At 38.0% G+C, this 20,566-nt stretch overlaps 1 protein-coding gene across 2 annotated transcripts; it reads right to left on the bottom strand.

Annotated features, from left to right (window-relative positions):
• Positions 1 to 5,493: 5,493 nt before the first annotated feature.
• trap1 (TNF receptor-associated protein 1) lies at positions 5,494 to 20,566 on the bottom strand. Of its 2 annotated transcripts, XM_058410444.1 has the most exons (18): positions 20,359 to 20,566; positions 19,911 to 20,072; positions 15,682 to 15,764; positions 15,071 to 15,211; positions 14,894 to 14,965; positions 14,623 to 14,783; positions 13,737 to 13,846; positions 13,556 to 13,629; positions 12,847 to 13,002; positions 12,640 to 12,760; positions 12,458 to 12,527; positions 12,150 to 12,297; positions 10,634 to 10,819; positions 10,153 to 10,291; positions 6,933 to 7,018; positions 6,566 to 6,711; positions 5,894 to 5,966; positions 5,494 to 5,756 (listed from the first exon to the last, which is right to left on the bottom strand). In XM_058410444.1, exons 1-18 carry the CDS (start codon positions 20,462 to 20,464, stop codon positions 5,655 to 5,657), a joined length of 2,136 nt encoding a protein of 711 aa, XP_058266427.1. In that variant the 5' UTR covers positions 20,465 to 20,566; the 3' UTR covers positions 5,494 to 5,654. The 2 variants fall into 2 exon arrangements, with proteins under 2 accessions (XP_058266427.1, XP_058266437.1); XM_058410454.1 differs by lacking the exons at positions 5,494 to 5,756; positions 5,894 to 5,966; positions 6,566 to 6,711; positions 6,933 to 7,018 and adding an exon at positions 7,066 to 7,226.

The raw sequence follows: 20,566 nt of genomic DNA, 5'->3' as shown, positions 1-20,566 counted from the left end.
AATTCATTAATTGAAAATTCAATGCATTCTAATAGTTGATATGCATTATTTAGGAATGTCAAGATACTCACATGGCCCAATTGCTTTAAATTAGAGGAGAAGAAAATTTGCCATCATGTTCCTGGAATAATTTGATGAAAATAAATTCCTTGCAACATTACTGTGTCGAAATCCTCCAACTGAATGTGGTAAAATTATATAGCCAGGAAGGGATATATGTTATGTGTAACAATGTTCAGATTCTCACCATTCTTTTTCATTGGGGCCTAGATTTGCACACACAAAACCAATGTGACCCTTGCTAAATAATCACCTACATTTTATAATTATATAATACTAATATTTAAAATGAAGAAAAAAATAATTAGAAAACATTTTCCTCACAAGAGCACATGCACACTATGCTCCCCTGCCTAGCATACTGTTAGCCAATGTCCAGTTTCTGGAGAACAAGCTCGATGAACTCAAGGCCAGGGCAAAGGTCCAGAGGTACATTTGGGACTGCAACCTCCTCTGCTTGACAGAGACATGGCTGAACTGAGTGGTACTGGACCACTCAGTTCAACCTTCAAAGTTCTTGGTTTATCAAGAAGGATAGAACAATGGAGTCGGTGAAGTCAATGGGTGGTGGAGTGTGTTTGAGGGTAAACAACAGCTGGCATGACAGGGCATGCATTGTACTTCTTTCTTGCTCCTGCTCACCCAACCTGGAGCTCTTCAAACTGTCGCCCATTCTACAATCAACTGTCGCCCATTCTACCTTCCTCTGTAATTCAGCTTGGTCATAGTCAGCACTGTTTACAAATCCACCTCAGGCGACCACGGACACTGTGACTCTGTACAAACACAGCTGTGTGGCACAGACTGCCAACCTGAAAATTTTACCAAACTTTCACCTTCCCCGCCAGAGACGAGAGGACACTGGACCACTGCTAGACTCAGTTTAACGACAGCTATAAGGCACAATCACATCCACTGTTTGGAAATCAGTCCATGCCGCCATCTTCCTCATGCCTAAGTAAACAAAGGCTGAATCAGGAAATCCCGGTTTAGAGGGAGGTCATTGGCTGGATGAACCAATCAGTGGCTGCAGTTTACAGTACTAACAGCACTAGCAGTGCTAATAGCGCTACAGCAGCATGCTTGTGGAGAGTGCCTGAGTGGAAAACACATTCTTCAGCTTGGAGCATGATGTGGGTAAGGCATGCAGGAGCGTGAATACCAGAAAGGCTGTAGGACCACATGACAATGTCCTGAGAGCCTGCACTGACCAGCTTGCATGAGTGTTCCCTGAGATATTCAGCCTCTCCCAAGAACAGTTTGTAATCCCTACATGCTTCAAACAGTCCACCATAGTTCCTGTTCCAAAGAAAACCTCAGCCTCAACTACTAGTTAGCGGGCGCCCATTAGCTCTGACCTCCGTTTTTTTCATTCTTCACAACCTGACACCCCAGACCCACTACAGTTTGTGTACTGTCCCAACTGCTCCAACAAGGTCACCATTGCACATCATACAGACATAATCATGTTAAAATACTGTTTGTATAATACAGTTCAGCATATAACATCATAATTCCCTCCATACTCACGTTGCAGGTCCTGGGACTTGATTGATCTTCAACTTCCTGGTTAGTCACTGTATTTAGATACTACTAGATTTATTTTTCAATTGCAATTTTCCCCTATATTTTCCATATATGCCCTGTATGTTCTATATGTGTATGATATTGTATCTTATTTGTATTCTTTTATATTAGTGTAATTGGCTCAATTTTTATATAAAGGACAGTTATAAACAGCATTTCACTACATGTGCTGTGTATAATTGTGTATATTACAAATAAAAATTGAATTTGATGTGACTTGAGTATTCCAAATGCTTGGAATATGGTCTCACTGGTACAGGAAACCATGGAGGTCGTATTATTTAAAATCCGGCATAGTATGGTGTAACAAATTATTCTCTGATAACAGTATTGTAAATAACGTAAACTTCATGGTGGAGGAGTAGTCACCGGTGTCTTTGTTGAGCCCTGGCAAATTTCAGCTGAACACATTTTGCTGTGAAGTTAAACTAGGAGCCTTTTCTAGGATTTTGCAGATAAAGATTTAAAAATATTTTTTTATTGCAATAATTTATAAGAGTGTAATTTTTCATTGGTAGGCACCAGTGGCGGCTGGTCAACAGGGAGCGCTGGGGCGCGTGTGTGCATGCGCATGGTGTGCCAGACAAACGAGTGTGTATGTAAAGTGTGAAGTTTTGAAAAGCATGTGACCTGAGGCTGAGCTCTGACTGGCTTGTTTCAAATTTTCCTTGACCAGCCCACTTTTCTTGTTAGCGGGTCAATATTGTTGTTATATATTTGGCCTCATGGGATTGGACCATTCTCAAAGAGTCTCATTAAAGCGCAGCAGATTTGCAGTTAATGGAGAGGAGCAAGAAAATCAAGAAAATTCGGTCATATCTTTACAAAAATACCCTTTCACAAGGCATTGGGATGAAGAAAAGAAAAGAATCAAGGAGCTTGGAGCAGATTGACCCAATTTGCAAATTCAACAGCAGTCAAGTGATGGTAGTTGCTTTTCCTTCACTTCTTATTGAATACATTGGCCATGATGTCAATGGACAAGAGACTGGTGACTGAGATGACTGACTTTCACCAGAAGCTCATTGAGAAATTGGCATGGCAGAAAGAAAGGCCTGTGATTAGGCAATTTTCCAGTGTGTGTGTGTGTGTGTGTTTTTTAATGATTACCTTCATTCACCTACATTACTGATAAGAAAACCCACATTAAACTCAAATTCACTGATTCATAGTACATTTATTGCATGCTTTAACAGTTGACTTTAACACTAACATTTTCCATATTTTATCTTAGCAGTAATGATACAATCACCTGATAAATGTTTATTTACAGTCCTGCATTACTAATAGTTTGATTTTAAGTTTGTTTTATTCTGTTTCTATATTCCCGTAAAGCTGCTTTGAGACAATGTGCATTGTTAAATGCGCTATATAAATAAATTGAATTGAATGTACTAAAAATTGAGATAGATAGAACTTAAATGCTGAGTTGTAAAGAAATGCTGTTTGTTAAGGTTTTTGCATCACAACCGAAACATGTTAAAATTCTTTGTACCGTTGAAAAGTAATTTTGATAAATACAATTAGTAATCTTGCAGTCTCATCAACAATAAAAATAAATAAATAAAATAAAACAAGGATAAAATAGTTTAATAATTTAATATTTTTTTATTTCTAGTTATTTTATCCCCCCACCTTCTCTGTTTATCTTCTTTTGTAAAGCTGCTTTGAGACAACGTCCATTGTAAAAGGCACTATACAAATAAATTGAACTGAATTGAAAATTGAATTCATCACTATTACTGTTACTATTATTAACGTTATTTTAATATTTCCAGTCTTTCCCATTATCAAAATAATAGTGCCCTAAGCTGGAGAGCTCGTCTATCCTGCATGCTGCTGTTCCCAAATCAGTCTGTAATGTTTCCTGTCTCACTTGTGCTCCTTAGAGAGGAAGGTGGTAAAAGTAAAAGTGAAGAGCTTGAACACAGTCCCCAACCATAAGATTTAATGCATTCGAGATTCCCGCATTTGGGGAATTTACAAAGGTCAGAAGAGCCCAAGTACGATAGCTGAGCATCACTTGAGCAAACTGCTTGAACACGGTGTTTCTCCTGCCAGGTAGGTAAGCTAGTTAAATTAGAATGAATTTCTTTGTCATGCATTTGCACATTTTGATCATGCAGTATACAAATATAGAAGGGAAACTGTTTTATAATCATAATATCTGCTGTCACCAAAATGAGAATGGGTTCCCTTTTGAATCTGGTGTCAAGCTTTCTACCTAATATCATCTCAAGGAGTTTTTCATTGCCACCATTACTTCTGGCTTGTTCGTTGTGGAAAATTTAAATGAAAAATTTATACATTCCTGTAAAGCTTTGTGACAATGTCAATTGTAATGTCCATAAAACCAGACCCCCGTGATCAACGAGAGCCCAGTGAAGAGAGTGGACAGTTTCAGATACCTCGGTGTTCACATCACGCAGGACCGGTCATGGTCCTGTCACATCAACACTGTGGTGAAAAAGGCCCGGCAGCATCTCTACCACCTCAGACGCTTGAGACACTTTTGACTGCCCTCTAAGGTGCTTACTGTAGAACTTTTACTCCTGCACCATAGAGAGCATACTGACGGGAAACATCACAACCTGGTTCGGGAACAGCACCATGCAGGACAGACAAGCTCTTCAGAGGGTGCTGCGATCAGCTGAGCGCATCAAGTTCCCTGACCTGCACTCAATCTACAACAAGCGGTGCTGGACCTCAGCTACCTCAACAATGGACTGTTCTCTCTCTTGAGGTCAGGAAAGCGCTTCCGCTCCCGGAAGGCCAACCCAGAGAGACTGAAGAGAAGCTTCTCAGCTTCTTCCCACAGGCTATACGGACTCTCAACCAGAACTCATAGGACATAGGACTCAACTGATTGGACTTATGTTTCTTCACATGTGTTGGAACACACCAAACCAACAACTCTGAAGATTTGCACATTGCAGGACTGAAGTACATAAAACATATATGTTGCACATTTCTACTCCTGTTTACATATAAAAAGAGGACTACTGTGCACAACTGCACTTTAAAGATGGACAATAACACTTCTGCTCTTCATTTAATTTCACTCCATGACCACCCTGTACTGCTGCTGTCTGCACATTTCACACATTTATACAGTTTATTTATACAGATCTACTTTTTTTTAAATTTTTTTTTTTTTACATTTTTATATATATTTCTACAGATTTCTACTTTATTTATATTTTATTTAACTGTAACAAAACTGTAGATTTTATATTTTTTATTCTTCCTTTGACATTTTACCTTCTTATTTCCTTTCCTTTTCAAGGTCATAAACAGTCGTGTAAGCATTTCACTGCATATAATACTGTGTACAATTGTGTATGTGACAAATTAAAAATTAAAAACAATTAAAAACCGAAACCTAAAACTAGTATAAACACAAATGTCGATTCCAAACAGCTAAGTTTGGATGCTTTATGTACTATACATCACACTAACCCTAAACCTACATCACACTTGTAGGTTTAACACATAGGAAAAAATTGCAGTACAAATAAATAGTACTATACTTAATGTGTTAAGTATAGTACTATTGTGTATTTTGACAGATCAGATCAGTTGAAATAATGTCAAAATTCTTTTTTAGGATGAGCTTACTTTATTTTATTCATCCCATTCATACAAATATTTATGGTGCAACAATTCCTTTGTTTTGTTTTTTCGTGTTTTTTCAGAACTGCAAGTTTTACTGCTGAACACTCATAAGAGTGTCATAAGCAACTTAGATCTGACATTTCTTTCACATAAATACCATGGGTATGACTATTACAACTCTGCTGATGAAATAACAAGCAAGGACAAAAGGACGTCAATAATAAGCAAGAGTTCAACAGAAGCTGACTTAGCAGCTTTAATGTTACATTTCAACGAGCAAGTTCATTGTACCACTTTGTATTCATTTCAGTGGAGAGCTGTGCTGAATCCATGGCTAAATTTATGGTAACACAAAATAATATATTCCAGACAGGCCTCTCCAACCTACAGTCTCAGTGTTTCTCCATGGCTTTGGTCAGCAGATTATTCAGGCGAGAGATCATTGGTCGAGGGTCATCATTCAGACCAGCTGTGATCATAGCATTGTCAAAAATCTGAAACATCAAACATTGAAGGGATTATTGGTAATATATAGACAAATATACATGTGCAATGAGGGGTGGATGGTGAGTATAAATATTTGTCGAACTAACAGCAAAACCACAAGTTTAACTTTTAAATTCTGTCAAACCTGTTCAAGAAGCAGCTGTGCAAGGTCAGGATTTGAGTCTTTCAACACATGAAGCTTCTTGATGAGGTCATGCCTGCAAAAAGGGCAAAAATACCTTCAAAACTCTTATTAAATAGAACACTATTAAGAATGCTCTCTTAAGAAAACTTGCAGGAATTCTTTGCTTATAAGCACTGCTAACTTAACTAACAATACCATATACACTTAAGCGATGAGTCATGATCATGAGCAGACCATTTCATTTTGCATTCTCCCCTGCCCTTTGACAATTGTTGCTGATGTCACTGAGTATTGTTTTTTTTTTGGCATTTCTTCACAACTTTTACAATGTTACTGTCAACATCTGCTGCTGTTTTCCTTGGCTGACCTATTCCATGTCTAGAGTAATAGTTTATCCTTTTGAATAACAAATGCCATCTTTACAGGCAAAACCTGTGAAGTCAGCATTCAGAGCTATTGACTGAGCTTAAACAATCAATCTAACAGGAAACACTTGGGCAACAGTAAACACTTGTCAATAACACTAATTTTTAATGGTTTATGTTAAACCAACACTAGATTAAGACTAGCATATGTTACAAATCTACACAGGCTGTCTTAACAGGGCATAGTAGAACAAAATTAGCCATAAATGACCAATTCCCATCCATTCCTTGGTCAATATTCTCTTACCCAGCATTGATCTCCAGGGTGGGCTGCAGGATCTGCGTCCTCTCCTCCACACTACGGGCCAGCTGCTGAGTGCGAAGGAAATGTCGGACTGCTCCCATCTCAAGCACTGTGATCATGGCAGGGTGAGCGTTCAGGCGAGGGGTCACCTGATAAAGCATGTAGCATGTTAAAGCTTGTTTCAATTTTTATAATTTGTGTATAGGTAGTAACAGTACTTTAGCAGGGAGAAAGCACATTAATAAACATTACTGTAAACTTGCCAAATAAACCAATACACAAATACAAATAAATAATAAGAAATATTTTCAATCTTCACATTTCGGGTTCTAATGTTCAGAACAAGTTCTGTGTAAACTGTTTGTGTTACCTTGATATTTGTGACTTTCTGACCAAGACAGTTCCTCATCCAGGCCATTAGATCTTCAGCATGCTGCTCACTTAATTGTTCTGATGCTAACATTGATGGTAAAGTGAACAGGTTAACAACTGAGAAACAACTGAGGCGTTACGTTTAATAACGTATAAATACTTATAAAACGTTTAAATACTTAATACTAGTACTTAATGTTCTTCTGGGCATGTTATCCCCTTTCTCATGTTGTGTTTTTGTTTTGGAATAAGAAAACAGTTCCATCAATTCTGAACACCATATTTAAGGTATCTAAAGAGCCAAAAAAAGTATTTTAGAAGTGAAATAACAATCAGATTTCTGTAGTTGAATGTTCAAGTCTTCCACAAGCACCTTTCCTCATAAGAGAATTTCCATTCCACCTACCATTAAAGAAAGGAAAACCCCACAATTGTCACTGAAATAACTTGAAACTGACAAAAGTAATAATAATTTAAAAAAAACAAAACTATAAATTGACTAATGAAAATCAGACATTGCTTTTGTATTGTATAGTTCAACAGAAGCATTTAAAAAAAACAAACTATTAAAAGTGGCATGGACAAAAATGTTGATACTCTTACTTAATATTCTGTTGCACAACCTTTTGAGGAAATCACTGCAATCAAGTAATTTCTGTAACCCTCAATGGGGCTTCTGAATAATACATGCAACTATAGTCACAGGAACATCAAGTTGCTTTGAGATGGTCTTATAGCTTTTACCTTTAACATATAATTTTCTTTCTAATCTCCTGAGACAACTCTCTCCTCAGCTTTCTGTCATCCATGTTCAGTGTGGTGCACACCATGATCCCAAACAGTGACTACTTTACACCCTTTAAATAGGCACACTGACTGATTTTAACATGTCCCTATGGTCATATTTTCAATCATTTATAGGGGTACCATCATTTTTTTACAGGCCAGTTTTATTAGTTAGTTTTTTTTAAATGTGTCTGTTTAACCACAATTCAAAAGCCATCTTTATTTATTACTTAATTTATTTCAGTGAACATTGTGGGTTTTTTTTTCTTTAATAGAAGGGTACCAACAATTTTGTCCATGTGTGTAAGGTTGAAGATGCCACCCAAAATTCCCATCTACTTAGGTATCTTCAAATTAAAAATGTGTGTCATATTTGAGAAAAACTGAGTTTGAAGTAGCTTCTATTAAATTTTTTACCTCTGTTTACACTGCTTTCTTTCCTGCAGATACAGTTAGCAGACAATAGTAGCTGTGGTAAATGATGACTATGTAGAGCTCAATATTGGAGAATTGTACAGATTGAGGGACACTGTTCAAAATATTATTATTAGCGCTTCTTCCTAGCACTGCAGTCTTTCAGCCCATGATTAAGATACACTATATTGCCAAAAGTATTCGCTCACCTGCCTTGACTCGCATATGAACTTAAGTGACATCCCATTCCTAATCCATAGGGTTCAATATGACGTCGGTCCACCCTTGGCAGCTATAACAGCTTCAACTCTTCTGGGAAGGCTGTCCATAATGTTTAGGAGTGTGTTTATGGGAATTTTTGACCATTCTTCCAGAAGCGCATTTGTGAGGTCACACACTGATGTTGGACGAGAAGGCCTGGCTCTCAGTCTCCGCTTTAATTCATCCCAAAGGTGTTCTATTGGGTTGAGGTCAGGACTCTGTGCAGGCCAGTCAAGTTCATCCACACCAGACTCTGTCATCCATGTCTTTATGGACCTTGCTTTGTGCACTGGTGCACAGTCATGTTGGAAGAGGAAGGGGCCAGCTCCAAACTGTTCCCACAAAGTTGGGAGCATGGAATTGTCCAAAATGTCTTGGTATGCTGAAGCATTCAGAGTTCCTTTCACTGGAACTAAGGGGCCAATCCCAGCTCCTGAAAAACAACCCCACACCATAATCCCCCCTCCACCAAACTTTACACTTGGCACAATGCAGTCAGACAAGTACCGTTCTCCTGGCAACCGCCAAACCCAGACTCGTCCATCAGATTGCCAGATGGAGAAGCGCGATTCGTCACTCCAGAGAACGCGTCTCCACTGCTCTAGAGTCCAGTGGCGGCGTGCTTTACACCACTGCATCCGATGCTTTGCATTGCACTTGGTGATGTATGGCTTGGATGCAGCTGCTCGGCCATGGAAACCCATTCCATGAAGCTCTCTGCGCACTGTTCTTGAGCTAATCTGAAGGCCACATGAAGTTTGGAGGTCTGTAGCGATTGACACTGCAGAAAGTTGGCGACCTCTTCGCACTATGCGCCTCAGCATCCGCTGACCCCGCTCCGTCAGTTTACGTGGCCTACCACTTCGTGGCTGAGTTGCTGTCGTTCCCAAACACTTCCACGTTCTTATAATACAGCTGACAGTTGACTGTGGAATATTTAGGAGTGAGGAAATTTCACGACTGGATTTGTTGCACAGGTGGCATCCTATCACAGTTCCACGCTGGAATTCACTGGGCTCCTGAGAGCGACCCATTCTTTCACAAATGTTTGTAAAAACAGTCTGCATGCCTAGGTGCTTGATTTTATACACCTGTGGCCATGGAAGTGATTGGAACACCTGATTCTGATTATTTGGATGGGTGAGCGAATACTTTTGGCAATATAGTGTACATACAATATTCAACCCATCATGATGATACATGCTTTGGTACCTGATGCCTCCATCTTTACCAGTTCATTTGTTTTTTGTCTTAGGGTTCATTTGAACCAAATATTGTGGAGTATATGCAAACATGCTGTGTAAATTGAAACCATGCAATTCGTGCATTTTATGCAGTCTCAAAATTTGAATATTTGTACACAATTAATTGCACAGGTGCTCAGTGTACTATCAGTTTTTACAAATTGCTACTAAGAAGGACATGTGGAGGTCTGTAGTTTTTTCTGATCTCCTGGCTGCATGGATTTTCCTGTGGCTTTAAATACTGCCACAAGTGCACTCCTAATCAGAAGTTTCTAAGTCACAGCATCAAATTTATAGGCTAGGCTAATCTAGGCTGTTTAAAGAGACTGATTAAAGAAATTTGGTGTAAACTTTTAACCCCTTACAGCACTTATACGACCTTATATATTTATATGTAGAGAAACAAACAGAAAATAAGAACTGTTGTATATTACATTTGATGCATTATAGGAGCAACAGGGTGCAAGATCATTTCCTCATACAGCTCTGTCCTCAGGTCACACTACTGCATACCTGGCTTTCTGGTTTCAAAATTTTCTTCCTTGTAGTGGTCAACAACAATGTCTGTTTCCACAGAGATGAGCTTCTTCTTGTCAAACTCTCTGAGGTGGAGCAGTGTTAGCTCATCAAATTGCTCATAACAGAAGAGCACCTGCGGAGTGAGCCAGAAATAACAGGATGAAAATCAGGGCATTAATGGACAACTGAGAAACACCTTTTGTTACATTTAAAATCTGTGCGTCTCCCAGTAAGACCATTATGAACAGGTGTGCGTATGTGTGTGTGTGTGTATATATATATATATATATATATATATATATATATATATATATATATATATATATATATATATATATATATATATATAGCTACATAGTGATATAATGACAACTGTAAGACTGGGATGCACAGCTGTTACTTTTCCCCAATACTTACATATATTTATTTAATTTACTGTTGAAATGTCTTCTGACTAGGAAGATTTTGGACTCACCTCCATGTCCTTCATTTTCATTGCCTCATAGTATGGAGAGTGTTCAGCCAGATGGCGGTTGGGAGCACACAAGTAGTACATGTTCCTGGTGCCTGCCTTCATGCGCGAGGCATAGTCCATCAGGCTGGTTTGCTGCCCTGCAGGCAATGCTGAGGACTCAAAGCGAAGCAGCTTGGCTATGTCCTCCTGATGAATGGTAAATTAAAGTAAGTAAAAACAAATTTAGCATGTTCATACTTGAATGGGGAACATTAAACTGCAATTAAAATGGACATAATTAAATAGGTTTTAACCACAGAAATTGTACTAGCTATCTAGTTAACTTGGATAATGTTACTGATGGAGAAAGAAATTATTCACTGATTAAATATGAATCTCTAAATAAATAAATAAAAATTACAGAAACATCTCATCTGTTTTCATCAATTCTTACCTTAGTTTAATAATTAGTTTCTTTAAATGAGATAAGAACAATAAATACAATAACCATTCTGTACATGTACATTGCAAGACCATTATTCTCTGCTCATCAATGAATATCTTTCAGCTGGCTGGTAAGAGGAGGTAACGTTGCACACATCTTACATGATTTTACCAGTTTCTGCAAAAATGTACAAAATACATCAACACACCATGTTATTTTCACATATAAAAACTAAAGAATGGTGCTGCCAGTAAGTTCTAATTATTTCAGACTTATATTGGAACATCAAGACCAATTCTTGATCTCAATTTTTGATATACATTCATTTGGGTTTCTACAACTTAAAAAAATTGGGTTCAAACTAGGCACCCTGTTGTAAGTGATCAGATTTACTGGAACATGTGACCGATGAAATAGGTCTGAATGTCTCTTCTTGGTTTGAATCTATAAGTCAAGCATGGTAGAGATAGAGTTATAGTGTCTTTGCCTTGCCGGTCTGCCTTTGGAATGGCCTCACTAATTTTTATTGATTATTCTAGCAGACAATTTACAGAAATGCATCTGATCTAATTGTGAGGAACTTCATCAAGTAGCAAGACAATAGTTAACACAACAAAGGAATTCAACTGAACTGAAGAGAGAAACTCTTCAAAACAAATGAAAAATCCTGTGCTTACAATCTTCTATGAAAGAAGCTATGCTAATCATTATTGCAAGCAAGTGATCTGCGACCAAAACCAGTCTTAAGTGTTATTAAGACTGTCTGCCCCTATACTTTCCTCACCTACAGAATGGGTGGTCTGCAATCAAAGGTGTCCTCAGTTTAACATATCTAGATTTAAATATCAGGAAATTAAAGCCGAAATTTAATCTATGATCCAAAATATGTTGTTTTGATCTCCCAAACATCTTTAGTGTACAACAAAAACAAAATAATTGCCCTTGTTGTTCTAATACTTTTGGATCAGACTGTACATCATACTTTAGTTGTTTATTTTTAAATAGTTAAAAAAAAACAAAAAAACATTTTAACCATACAAGAAATTATTTTAGAATGGTCAGGTGAAATTCTCAACTTTTGGTCTCTCTAACCTTAATGTCCTGCTCAGAAGTGGTGACGATGCCTTCTCTTATAAAAAGCCCATAATCCTCGAAGAAGTTAGAATATTTCTCAGGCTCTTTCTTGCTCTGGTCCAACAGGAAACGAATGATTCGCTGCTGCAGCACATCCTTCAATTTCCTGAGGTAGCAAGAGAAAAGAGCAAATAAAGCAAATAAAAAACTTTTTTGCTAAACAGCAACATTTGAAAGGTCAGGAATCAGGTATGTTTAAAGACACCACTATTTTTGCACTTTAAGTGCTTGTTATTAAATGAAGTAAATTAGATTATATGTTTTACCTGATGAGAGCACTTTCCTGTAGTAACTCTCTGCTGAGATTCAAGGGGATGTCCTCACTGTCCACCACTCCTACAAAAACACAAAGGCATACAGACATATTTCTGTTTGGAAAAAACCTAGGAAGGTCATTAAATAGTCAAACACTAAAAGGAATAGCTGTTGAAATGAGCACTGGGCCAACCTTGCAAGAATCGTAGCCACTTGGGCAAAATTTCTGTAGCACTGGATTGGATCAAGACTTTCCGGCTGTACAGAGCCACCCTGGAGCCCATCTCCCTACTCACATCAAACATGCTTGGTTTCTATATTCAGACATGAACAAGCAAAAAAAGTCAAGGAACCAAGGAATCAGAAATGGTGCTAATTCTATACATTATGTTCAACTCACCGTCTCAGGAACATAGAAAATGCTGCGTATGTTGAGGGGAGCATCAGCACGGTAGTGCAGTGTGTAGCGAGGTTTATCATATGCCTTTGCTACATACCGATAAAATTCCTCATGCTGCCACTCACTGATCTCTTTGGGGTCCATCATCCAGACAGCCTAGAGAGGAAATACATAGGTTTCTAAGTAAGCAAACTATAAAGCTAACATTACACATGTTTTAATGAGTTTTTGTTTTATAGTAACAGGTCATTCGTAAGGACTTGTATGGTGAATGCACAAACAATCTAATAATAAGACTCATTTTTAAAAAAAATGGATGTATAGGTTTATAAACAAACCGTTTAACAGTTAATCTAAAAATCATGTAGTAAAATTTTTGTTTGGGATTGTTTATTTCAAATGACAAATTCTGTCACAAATTCACTGAATTTGTAAGCATTCATTGTCTAGGTCCTCCTTTCGGTCAACACCTTCTGACCAATTAGATTTCAGCAGTGCTGTTCTATAATATGCATGAAATCACACATTCACAACTGTGTTATACAAAATGCATTTTGTGCATTATTATGTGCCCAACATCAGCAAACATAATGCACCCCACATCACACTTAAAATCACAGTGTAATCCAGCCATAAAAATAGTCACTAAATAATTTTTCATAATCACATAATAAATAAATAAGTGAAATATTTAGGTAGAGCTACTTACCTGTAGTGTGTTCAGTCGTCTGCCATTCAGGTAAATGGGGAAGCTGACAAAGTTGCTGTACTTGTTCACAACCGCTGCAGGACAGAAATTTAAATACAGATAAACATAATGAGCAAATGCACTGCTGATAAAAAGGCAGCATATAAATAAAACCAACTATTTGTTTATTTATAAAGGATACCTTTAACACGGTCCTCAGATGAAAACTCCTTGCATTCGTCTTTCAGGTGTAAGACAATCTTAGTCCCCTGTTTCACCCCACTGGCTTCAGCAATTTGGAACACTCCAGAGCTGCAGAAATTTTTTTCTTTAAAAACTTTCAACTGTAATAACCCCACATGTCTCTCTACTGACTCTGCCCAGTATCATCAAAATGTATGTTTATCTTTCAGCATGGCAAACAATTATCAATATTCAATGTACTGAGTTCAGGATGTACACAACGTAGCAGCAAATATACAAGCAACGCATAGTTAGCTTGTGGGAGGACTGCTGATCTTCAGGGATTTTCACAACATTTTCTCAAGTTTACACCAGGAAGTCTCCAGTAACCCAATAACATGACTCTTTATAACCATGGTGAGCAGAAAAGAATCTCAGAATACACAACACATCAAAGTTCATAGCAAATGGAGAGGTGAAAGAAATCAGAAAAAAAAATCCTCCCAGTCTTTATCTAGTCCTCAGCTGTTTAGTTTCAGTGAGTCTGTGACCATAATAGCCACAGATTCTTGTTCTTGCCTCAAGGTTCGATGTTTTGACCATTCTAAAATGCTTTTCTGCCCTGAAGTGGCACTCATTTGGACAATGATTAAATGAGTTATCTATCTTTCCTGGCAGCTCTGTCAATCTGGCATGCTCTAGATTAGTAATAATTCATAACCACACTATGCCACTCAGAAAAAGATGCTTACATTTAATGCTTACATAAGTGCAGACATTAAAATTCAGAAATTAGATAAGAAAATCAAAGAGATGCTGAAATGTTTTATTCATGTACCATTTATAGCACCTTTATAGCTTTTTTTTAGTTACCCTACACCATAGATCTTTGCTTTGTATTTTACCCGTCTGAGGACCACTTGTATCCAGGAACACCAGACTCTGCACTCTGAGAATAAACATCTACTTTGTCAGCCACCATAAAGGCAGAGTAAAACCCAACACCAAACTGCCCGATGATGGAGCTTTTGGCCTCGGCTTGGCTCTGAAGAGTCTCCAGAAAAGCCTGAAGAACAAACAAAACATGAATAATATACAATACAATAACACAATATGTCTAAGAGGTTTGGAACGATATCTGCTGATTAGAGACAACAGTGTGCAAATGTGACAAACCTTAGAGCCAGAACAAGCAATTGTGCCCAGGTTTCTAATCAGTTCTCCTTGATTCATCCCAATGCCAGTGTCCTAAATATATATTTTTCAACATTCAGATTAAATTAGCTGTACATAATGCAGTGAACAATCCAATAACATATCCTGTAAGAAAACATCTTTACAACTGAAACACACCTGAATTGTTAAAATGCCTCTAGCTACATCAGTCTGTAGGTGGATTTCCAGAGGTTCAGAATCTCCTCCTCCTGTAATAAGCTTATATCGCAACTTCTCCAGTGCATCACTACCATTTGAGATGAGCTCTCTTATGAACACCTGAAAGCAATTAAATGTTAGAAACTTAACCTTAAATTCAAGGTGAAAGAATATCTACCTGAATGTCAAGCAGAACTGCAATGAACTATTTAATAAGTGACTGATTCCTTGATTATTAAATTATTACAAATTTAATAACACCACCAACTGCTTTGTAGTTTTGATCAAATATGGGGTCTTAAAATAAGAATAATAGTTGTGCTCCAAATCTTTCAATCTGAGTCAGTAAACTCCTCAGGAAGGGGTTTCTATACAATACTGATGAGCAACTCAGGCTGGGCAATATAACTTTTACAATGTTATAAAGAATGTCACCAAACACTTTTTCCGAATGTTTATTTTTGTTCCTTATGAAAAACCTATTTTGCAGATGCTGACTAAAAGTGACACGGAACTCACTGATCACAGGTTTATTTGTCACACTGTTAGAAGAAAGGTTTTTTGTTAAGTAATTTTCCTTTATTCTTTACCTCTTTCTCCGAGTACAGAGATCTGGCCACAATGTCCAGCAACTTTTTTGTTTCTGCCTGGAACTCATGCTTAGAATAGGACCCTTAAAAAAAGGGGGGGATAATGTTACTAAATGTTTTGCCTTGTGGAAACATTTAGCATGGTCACCTAATTGTATATTATTCAGATTTACCAGAATTAAAATACAAAAACAGATGCAAACAACACAGGTTATTTTTGTATTTTGTTGGTTGGTTGACCAGAGAGTAAAATCATATTTCTACCATATTTCATGTACAAACAAAAGAAATATCTTCTTACATATTGACTCGGTGCTCAATACAGCACAGACTGCATGCTATTTCTGAGGCATTTTCATGCAATGTTAAATGTAATTACAACAAAAATATTATAAAACTTGTACATACTTACGTTTCTTGTCATTCTTTAATGATCATTGAAAGAAAAAAAAAACTGAACTGAATTTGAGAAAGACAATGATGGCTTTGAAAAATATCTTGCATAGTCACTCACATTAGATGCCTGGTGAAGCTGTTGAATAAAGTTGTTCTGCAAATTTCTATTGGGTTTCCAGTGAAATCACCGGAGGTCACACAACTAATCACAGATTTAAATAACATCACAATTTCCAAAAAAAAATATGATCCTGTCAATGTGTATACAGTTTATGGTCTGGTTTGAAAAGCTGGAATTTTGTCCTGGAACACACAACAGTATCTAGATTTTAAACAGACCGTGTAGAAAAAGTTTTATTGCAATAGTTTTTTGGGTGGAAATAGTTCCCTGACCCATTGAGGCATGGACCCCACTAGATCCCTGAAGGTGTGCTGTGGTATCTGACACCAAGTTGCTGGCTTGCCTTCTTCCCATAATGCATCCTGGTGCCATGTGTTCAACCAGGTATGCCACACACACGCAACAGGCCATCCACGTGATGTAAAAGAAAACGTGATTCATCAGACCAGGCCACCTTCTTCCATTGCTCTGTGGTCCAGTTCTGATGCTCACATGCCCATTGTTTGCACTTTTGCTGGTGCACAGGGGTCAGGAAGGGCACCCTGACTGGTCTGTGGTTATGCAGCCCCATACACAACAAACTGTGATGCACCTTTCTGTCAGAACCAGCATTAATTTTTTTAGCAATGTGAGCAACAGTAGCTCGTCTGTTGGATCAGATCACACGGGCCAGCCTTCGCTCCCCACATGCATCAGTGAGCTGTGGCCGCCCATGACCCTGTCACTGGTTCACCGCTGTTCCTTCCTTGGACCACTTTTGATAGATACTGACCACTGCAGACCAGGAACACCCCACAAGAGCTGCAGTTTTGGAGATGCTCTGATCCAGTCGTCTAGCCATAAAAATTTGGCCCTTCGTCAAACTTACTCAAATCCTTACACTTGCCCATTTTTCCTGCTTCTAACACATCAACTTTGAGAACAAAATGTTCACTTGCTGTCTAATATATCCCACCCACTAACAGGTGCCATGATGAGGAGATAATCAGTGTTATTCACTTCACCTGTCACTGTTCATAATGTTATGCCTGATTGGTGTATAATGCAGTAATATGCTCTGGGATCTTCCCATTGCAGTGGCAACATAGTTTACAGCAGGTTATGCTCGTTGCAGTCACTGCTGGATTGTCCAGGCTTTGCTCCAAAAACTGTGTGGGCTTTATAGATAATTGGTGCAGTTTTGAGGGCATGGCCAGCCTGTTAGGGTGGGACAGTGCTCTCATTATTTGTAGCATAGCACATGTTCTCAGAACAGGCTTAATCTGTGCCAAGGCCAGGAAGCAGACAAGCAAGGTTAGTATTACCAGTGGGTGTTTGTGTCAAACAAAACCTCAAAATTGTATCTCAAAATGTGTTTTAGACATTATTCTTGCACTTTTCCATGTTACCGTGTCAAACATATATTCATATATGCTACTACAGAGAGGTTTATCCCAGATTTATCAACCATGATTGGATCACTATCTGACTACATAGAACTTGAACAGGAATTGAATACTTAGAGTCAAACTTTCACTACACTAAAGATAATGTAGCTCCACTAAAAAATAATAAATAATTAAAAAACAAAACAGCTATCCACCTGGTATAATGGTAGCACATGCACTTTAGACCACTAGAAAATTACAACCTAGATGCGGTCAAACTAAACTAGAAGTATTTCAAGCAACATGGAAGTAGACCCTCCTGAGCTATAGAAAATCTCAGTGCTGCTAGATCAGCACATCGATCCTAGAAAAGCACAGGAGTTCTGTCCTAGCACTGCAGTTCTGCTGATACTACATAGTAATGAGATTCTTCAAATGTATCAGTCAGGATTTATGCCTCATCTTAGAACAGAAAGGGTGCTAGATAAAATGGTAAATGATCTATTAAAAAGAAAAAAAAAAGGTCTCTGATCAGGGTTGCGTCTGCTCGCTGATGTTGCTTGTGCAGTTTTTTTAATAGCAATAATCATACTATTCTATGATAAGCTAGAAAAAGAGTTAAGGAAACAGTCCTCTCCTGCCTCAGGTTTTATTTGAGCATTTTTTTGAAAAATACATAACAGTATGTATTCTCTCTAAGGTAAAGCTTGGTGTTCTGCAAGGTTCTGTTTAGGCCCACTGCTTTTTTGTTTATATATGCAACCTCTGGGTAATATTCATAAACTTTGTGTTAGCTTCCACTGTTATGCTGATGACACACAGTCCTATGATTCAGCAAAGCCAGAGGCACCAGCTTAATAAAGTTGAGAAATGTGTAAAGGACAGTGGATGCTTATTAAAGTCATCCTATTTAATTCTGACATTAAAATTCTTGTACTAGGACCACATGCAGCCAGAAGTTGCTCCTTAGCAAGCATAGATTGCATTTCTGTTTCATCATGTGTATCGTTAAAAGACCTTGGTGTGATTACTGACTCCAGTTTTTCATTTGACACTTCTGTAAATAATTCGGTTATTTACAGAAGCTACAGTACTCCTGATGTTGGCTTCGTCCTTCTTGATGTAGCGTATGGTTGACGTGTTCAGTCCGTAATGGTGGGCAACGTCAGCATAACTTTTTCTTTCTCGAAGCATGTCTAGCAACTTAACCTTTTCATGGATCGTTATATACTTCCTCTGGTGCTTGGGTTCCTTGCCAGAAGCCTTAGAAGGTACAGAGCGTTTACGCAACATAATAGAGCTTGCAGAAAAACCGTTTAAAAAAAAAAAAAAAAAAAAAAAAAAAAAACCACCCCGTACACAGCACTAAATGAAAGTGACACGCAAATAATTGGGATGCTGGAGAATTCTGCTTCCCTTTCCCCAACTTCACGCATAGCCAGCAGCCAATCACTAACCGTGATTAAATGAATGGGGCATTCCGATTGGCCGGACTCGTTCCTCCAGCCGTGCTGTATTTTGATTTTCAGCATCCCCGCACTGCACTTTCCTAAACACTGCGTGTTCTTATTAACATTTTCAATTAATGTTTATATTTTGTAATTAATATTTATATTTTTATTAATAAACTACCTTATTTCAACATAAAAACAATTCACTATAAGGTTTGCGGATACTGTGATATACCGGGAAAATCCACGAAAGAAATTAGTTATGTTCCAAATAAAAATCCACAATATACCGGGACCATGATAAATGAACCGCGATATAGTGGGGGATTACTGTAAATCCCAAAGTTTCAGTGTGTTAATTATCATATGCCCAGAATTTGCTCATTTGGCCTGCTTTTGTTTTGTGACATGGTGCATTATCATTCTGGAAGTAGCCTTTCAATTTGAGAAATCTTTGCAAAATGAAGCCCTTTCTGTTCTTGGCTCAAAAAAACTGGAGCCAGACATGATCTGCCTCACACTTTTCTGTGTGACCACAGTACAACCACAGTTGTACAGTGTAGTTGACAGACTGTGAAAATCCCAGGAGGTCTCAAAAACTATGCCACTGTCAAAAATCAGAGATCCCCCCCAAGAAACATTACATCTCAGAAAATAATGTTAATACAAGTCTGAGGTTTTAGTTACACCCCTTGACAATATGTTGACCATGTACACCAAACAGGCCAACCAGAAACAATTAAAACCCAGAACAGTATTTTATCTCTAAGCAACAAAATGGCAACAAAGCTAAACGTGCTGTTATACTCTCCTTCTCAGGGAACTGGCACATTTCTGTATTTGTAATTAACAACTGATTGAAGCAGCTAATATAACTAGTAAATAAACAGTTACCTTGAACTTTCTCTGTGTCACTAATAATGTTGTTGAGAATCTCCTCTTCAGCACTTTCTGCTTGAGTGCTATAGGTATGGCAGGCTAGCTTGACACCAAAATGGCCTGGGCTCCAGAGTCTAAGTTCAGTGCTATACTTTTTTATCCTTGTTCGTTCATAGGCTAGAAAACAAAAGTCAGCATGTCACAATATAGTGCATTCAATGTTTCTTATTTATACTAATCCTACACAGATAATACTACTTGTCTCTTATGTTAGAAAATAAAATCAATCTCCAGAATCATGCCATTAGGCTAGGTTTAGATGTTAAGGTTTTAATGAACAAAATAGTTATAATCTAGAAAAGAGCCTCCAATATTTTTCCCATTAAAGCTATAAGTGGTGGACTTGTATATTAATGTCCAAGTGATGAACTGGAATTCTTTAAACTGCCAATTCCACCGTTACCTCGAATGAATGTCGCTGAGCCACTCCAGTTTCGGTTACATGAAAAAGATCTGGCCTTTCCGCAAGTATGCTGAGCAAACCTGAGCAGGGTCAAATACCGAGACATCTCTCCTGGGCTGCAACTTGACCTATTACTCTATTACTGTAAGAAGCAGCGTGGGGGACAAACACCAGGAACGAAGGACCTTCTCGTGGCGCTTACTGATGA

Source organism: Hemibagrus wyckioides, linkage group LG02, assembly GCF_019097595.1.
Source record: "Hemibagrus wyckioides isolate EC202008001 linkage group LG02, SWU_Hwy_1.0, whole genome shotgun sequence".
Lineage (NCBI taxonomy): Eukaryota > Metazoa > Chordata > Actinopteri > Siluriformes > Bagridae > Hemibagrus > Hemibagrus wyckioides.
Note: the sequence above shows the minus strand (reverse complement) of the source record. Positions and strands in the feature narration are given on the sequence as shown.

Excerpts from the sequence above, each read along its gene's own strand:
- trap1 (XM_058410444.1), bottom strand. The coding sequence starts at position 20,464 with ATGTCTCGGTATTTGACCCTGCTCAGGTTTGCTCAGCATACTTGCGGA. Across the intron at positions 14,784-14,893 it reads TTGCTTGTTCTGGCTCTAAG|GCTTTTCTGGAGACTCTTCA; the intron begins GTTTGTCACATT and ends TTTGTTCTTCAG. Across the intron at positions 12,761-12,846 it reads TTTTCTATGTTCCTGAGACG|AAACCAAGCATGTTTGATGT; the intron begins GTGAGTTGAACA and ends GTCTGAATATAG.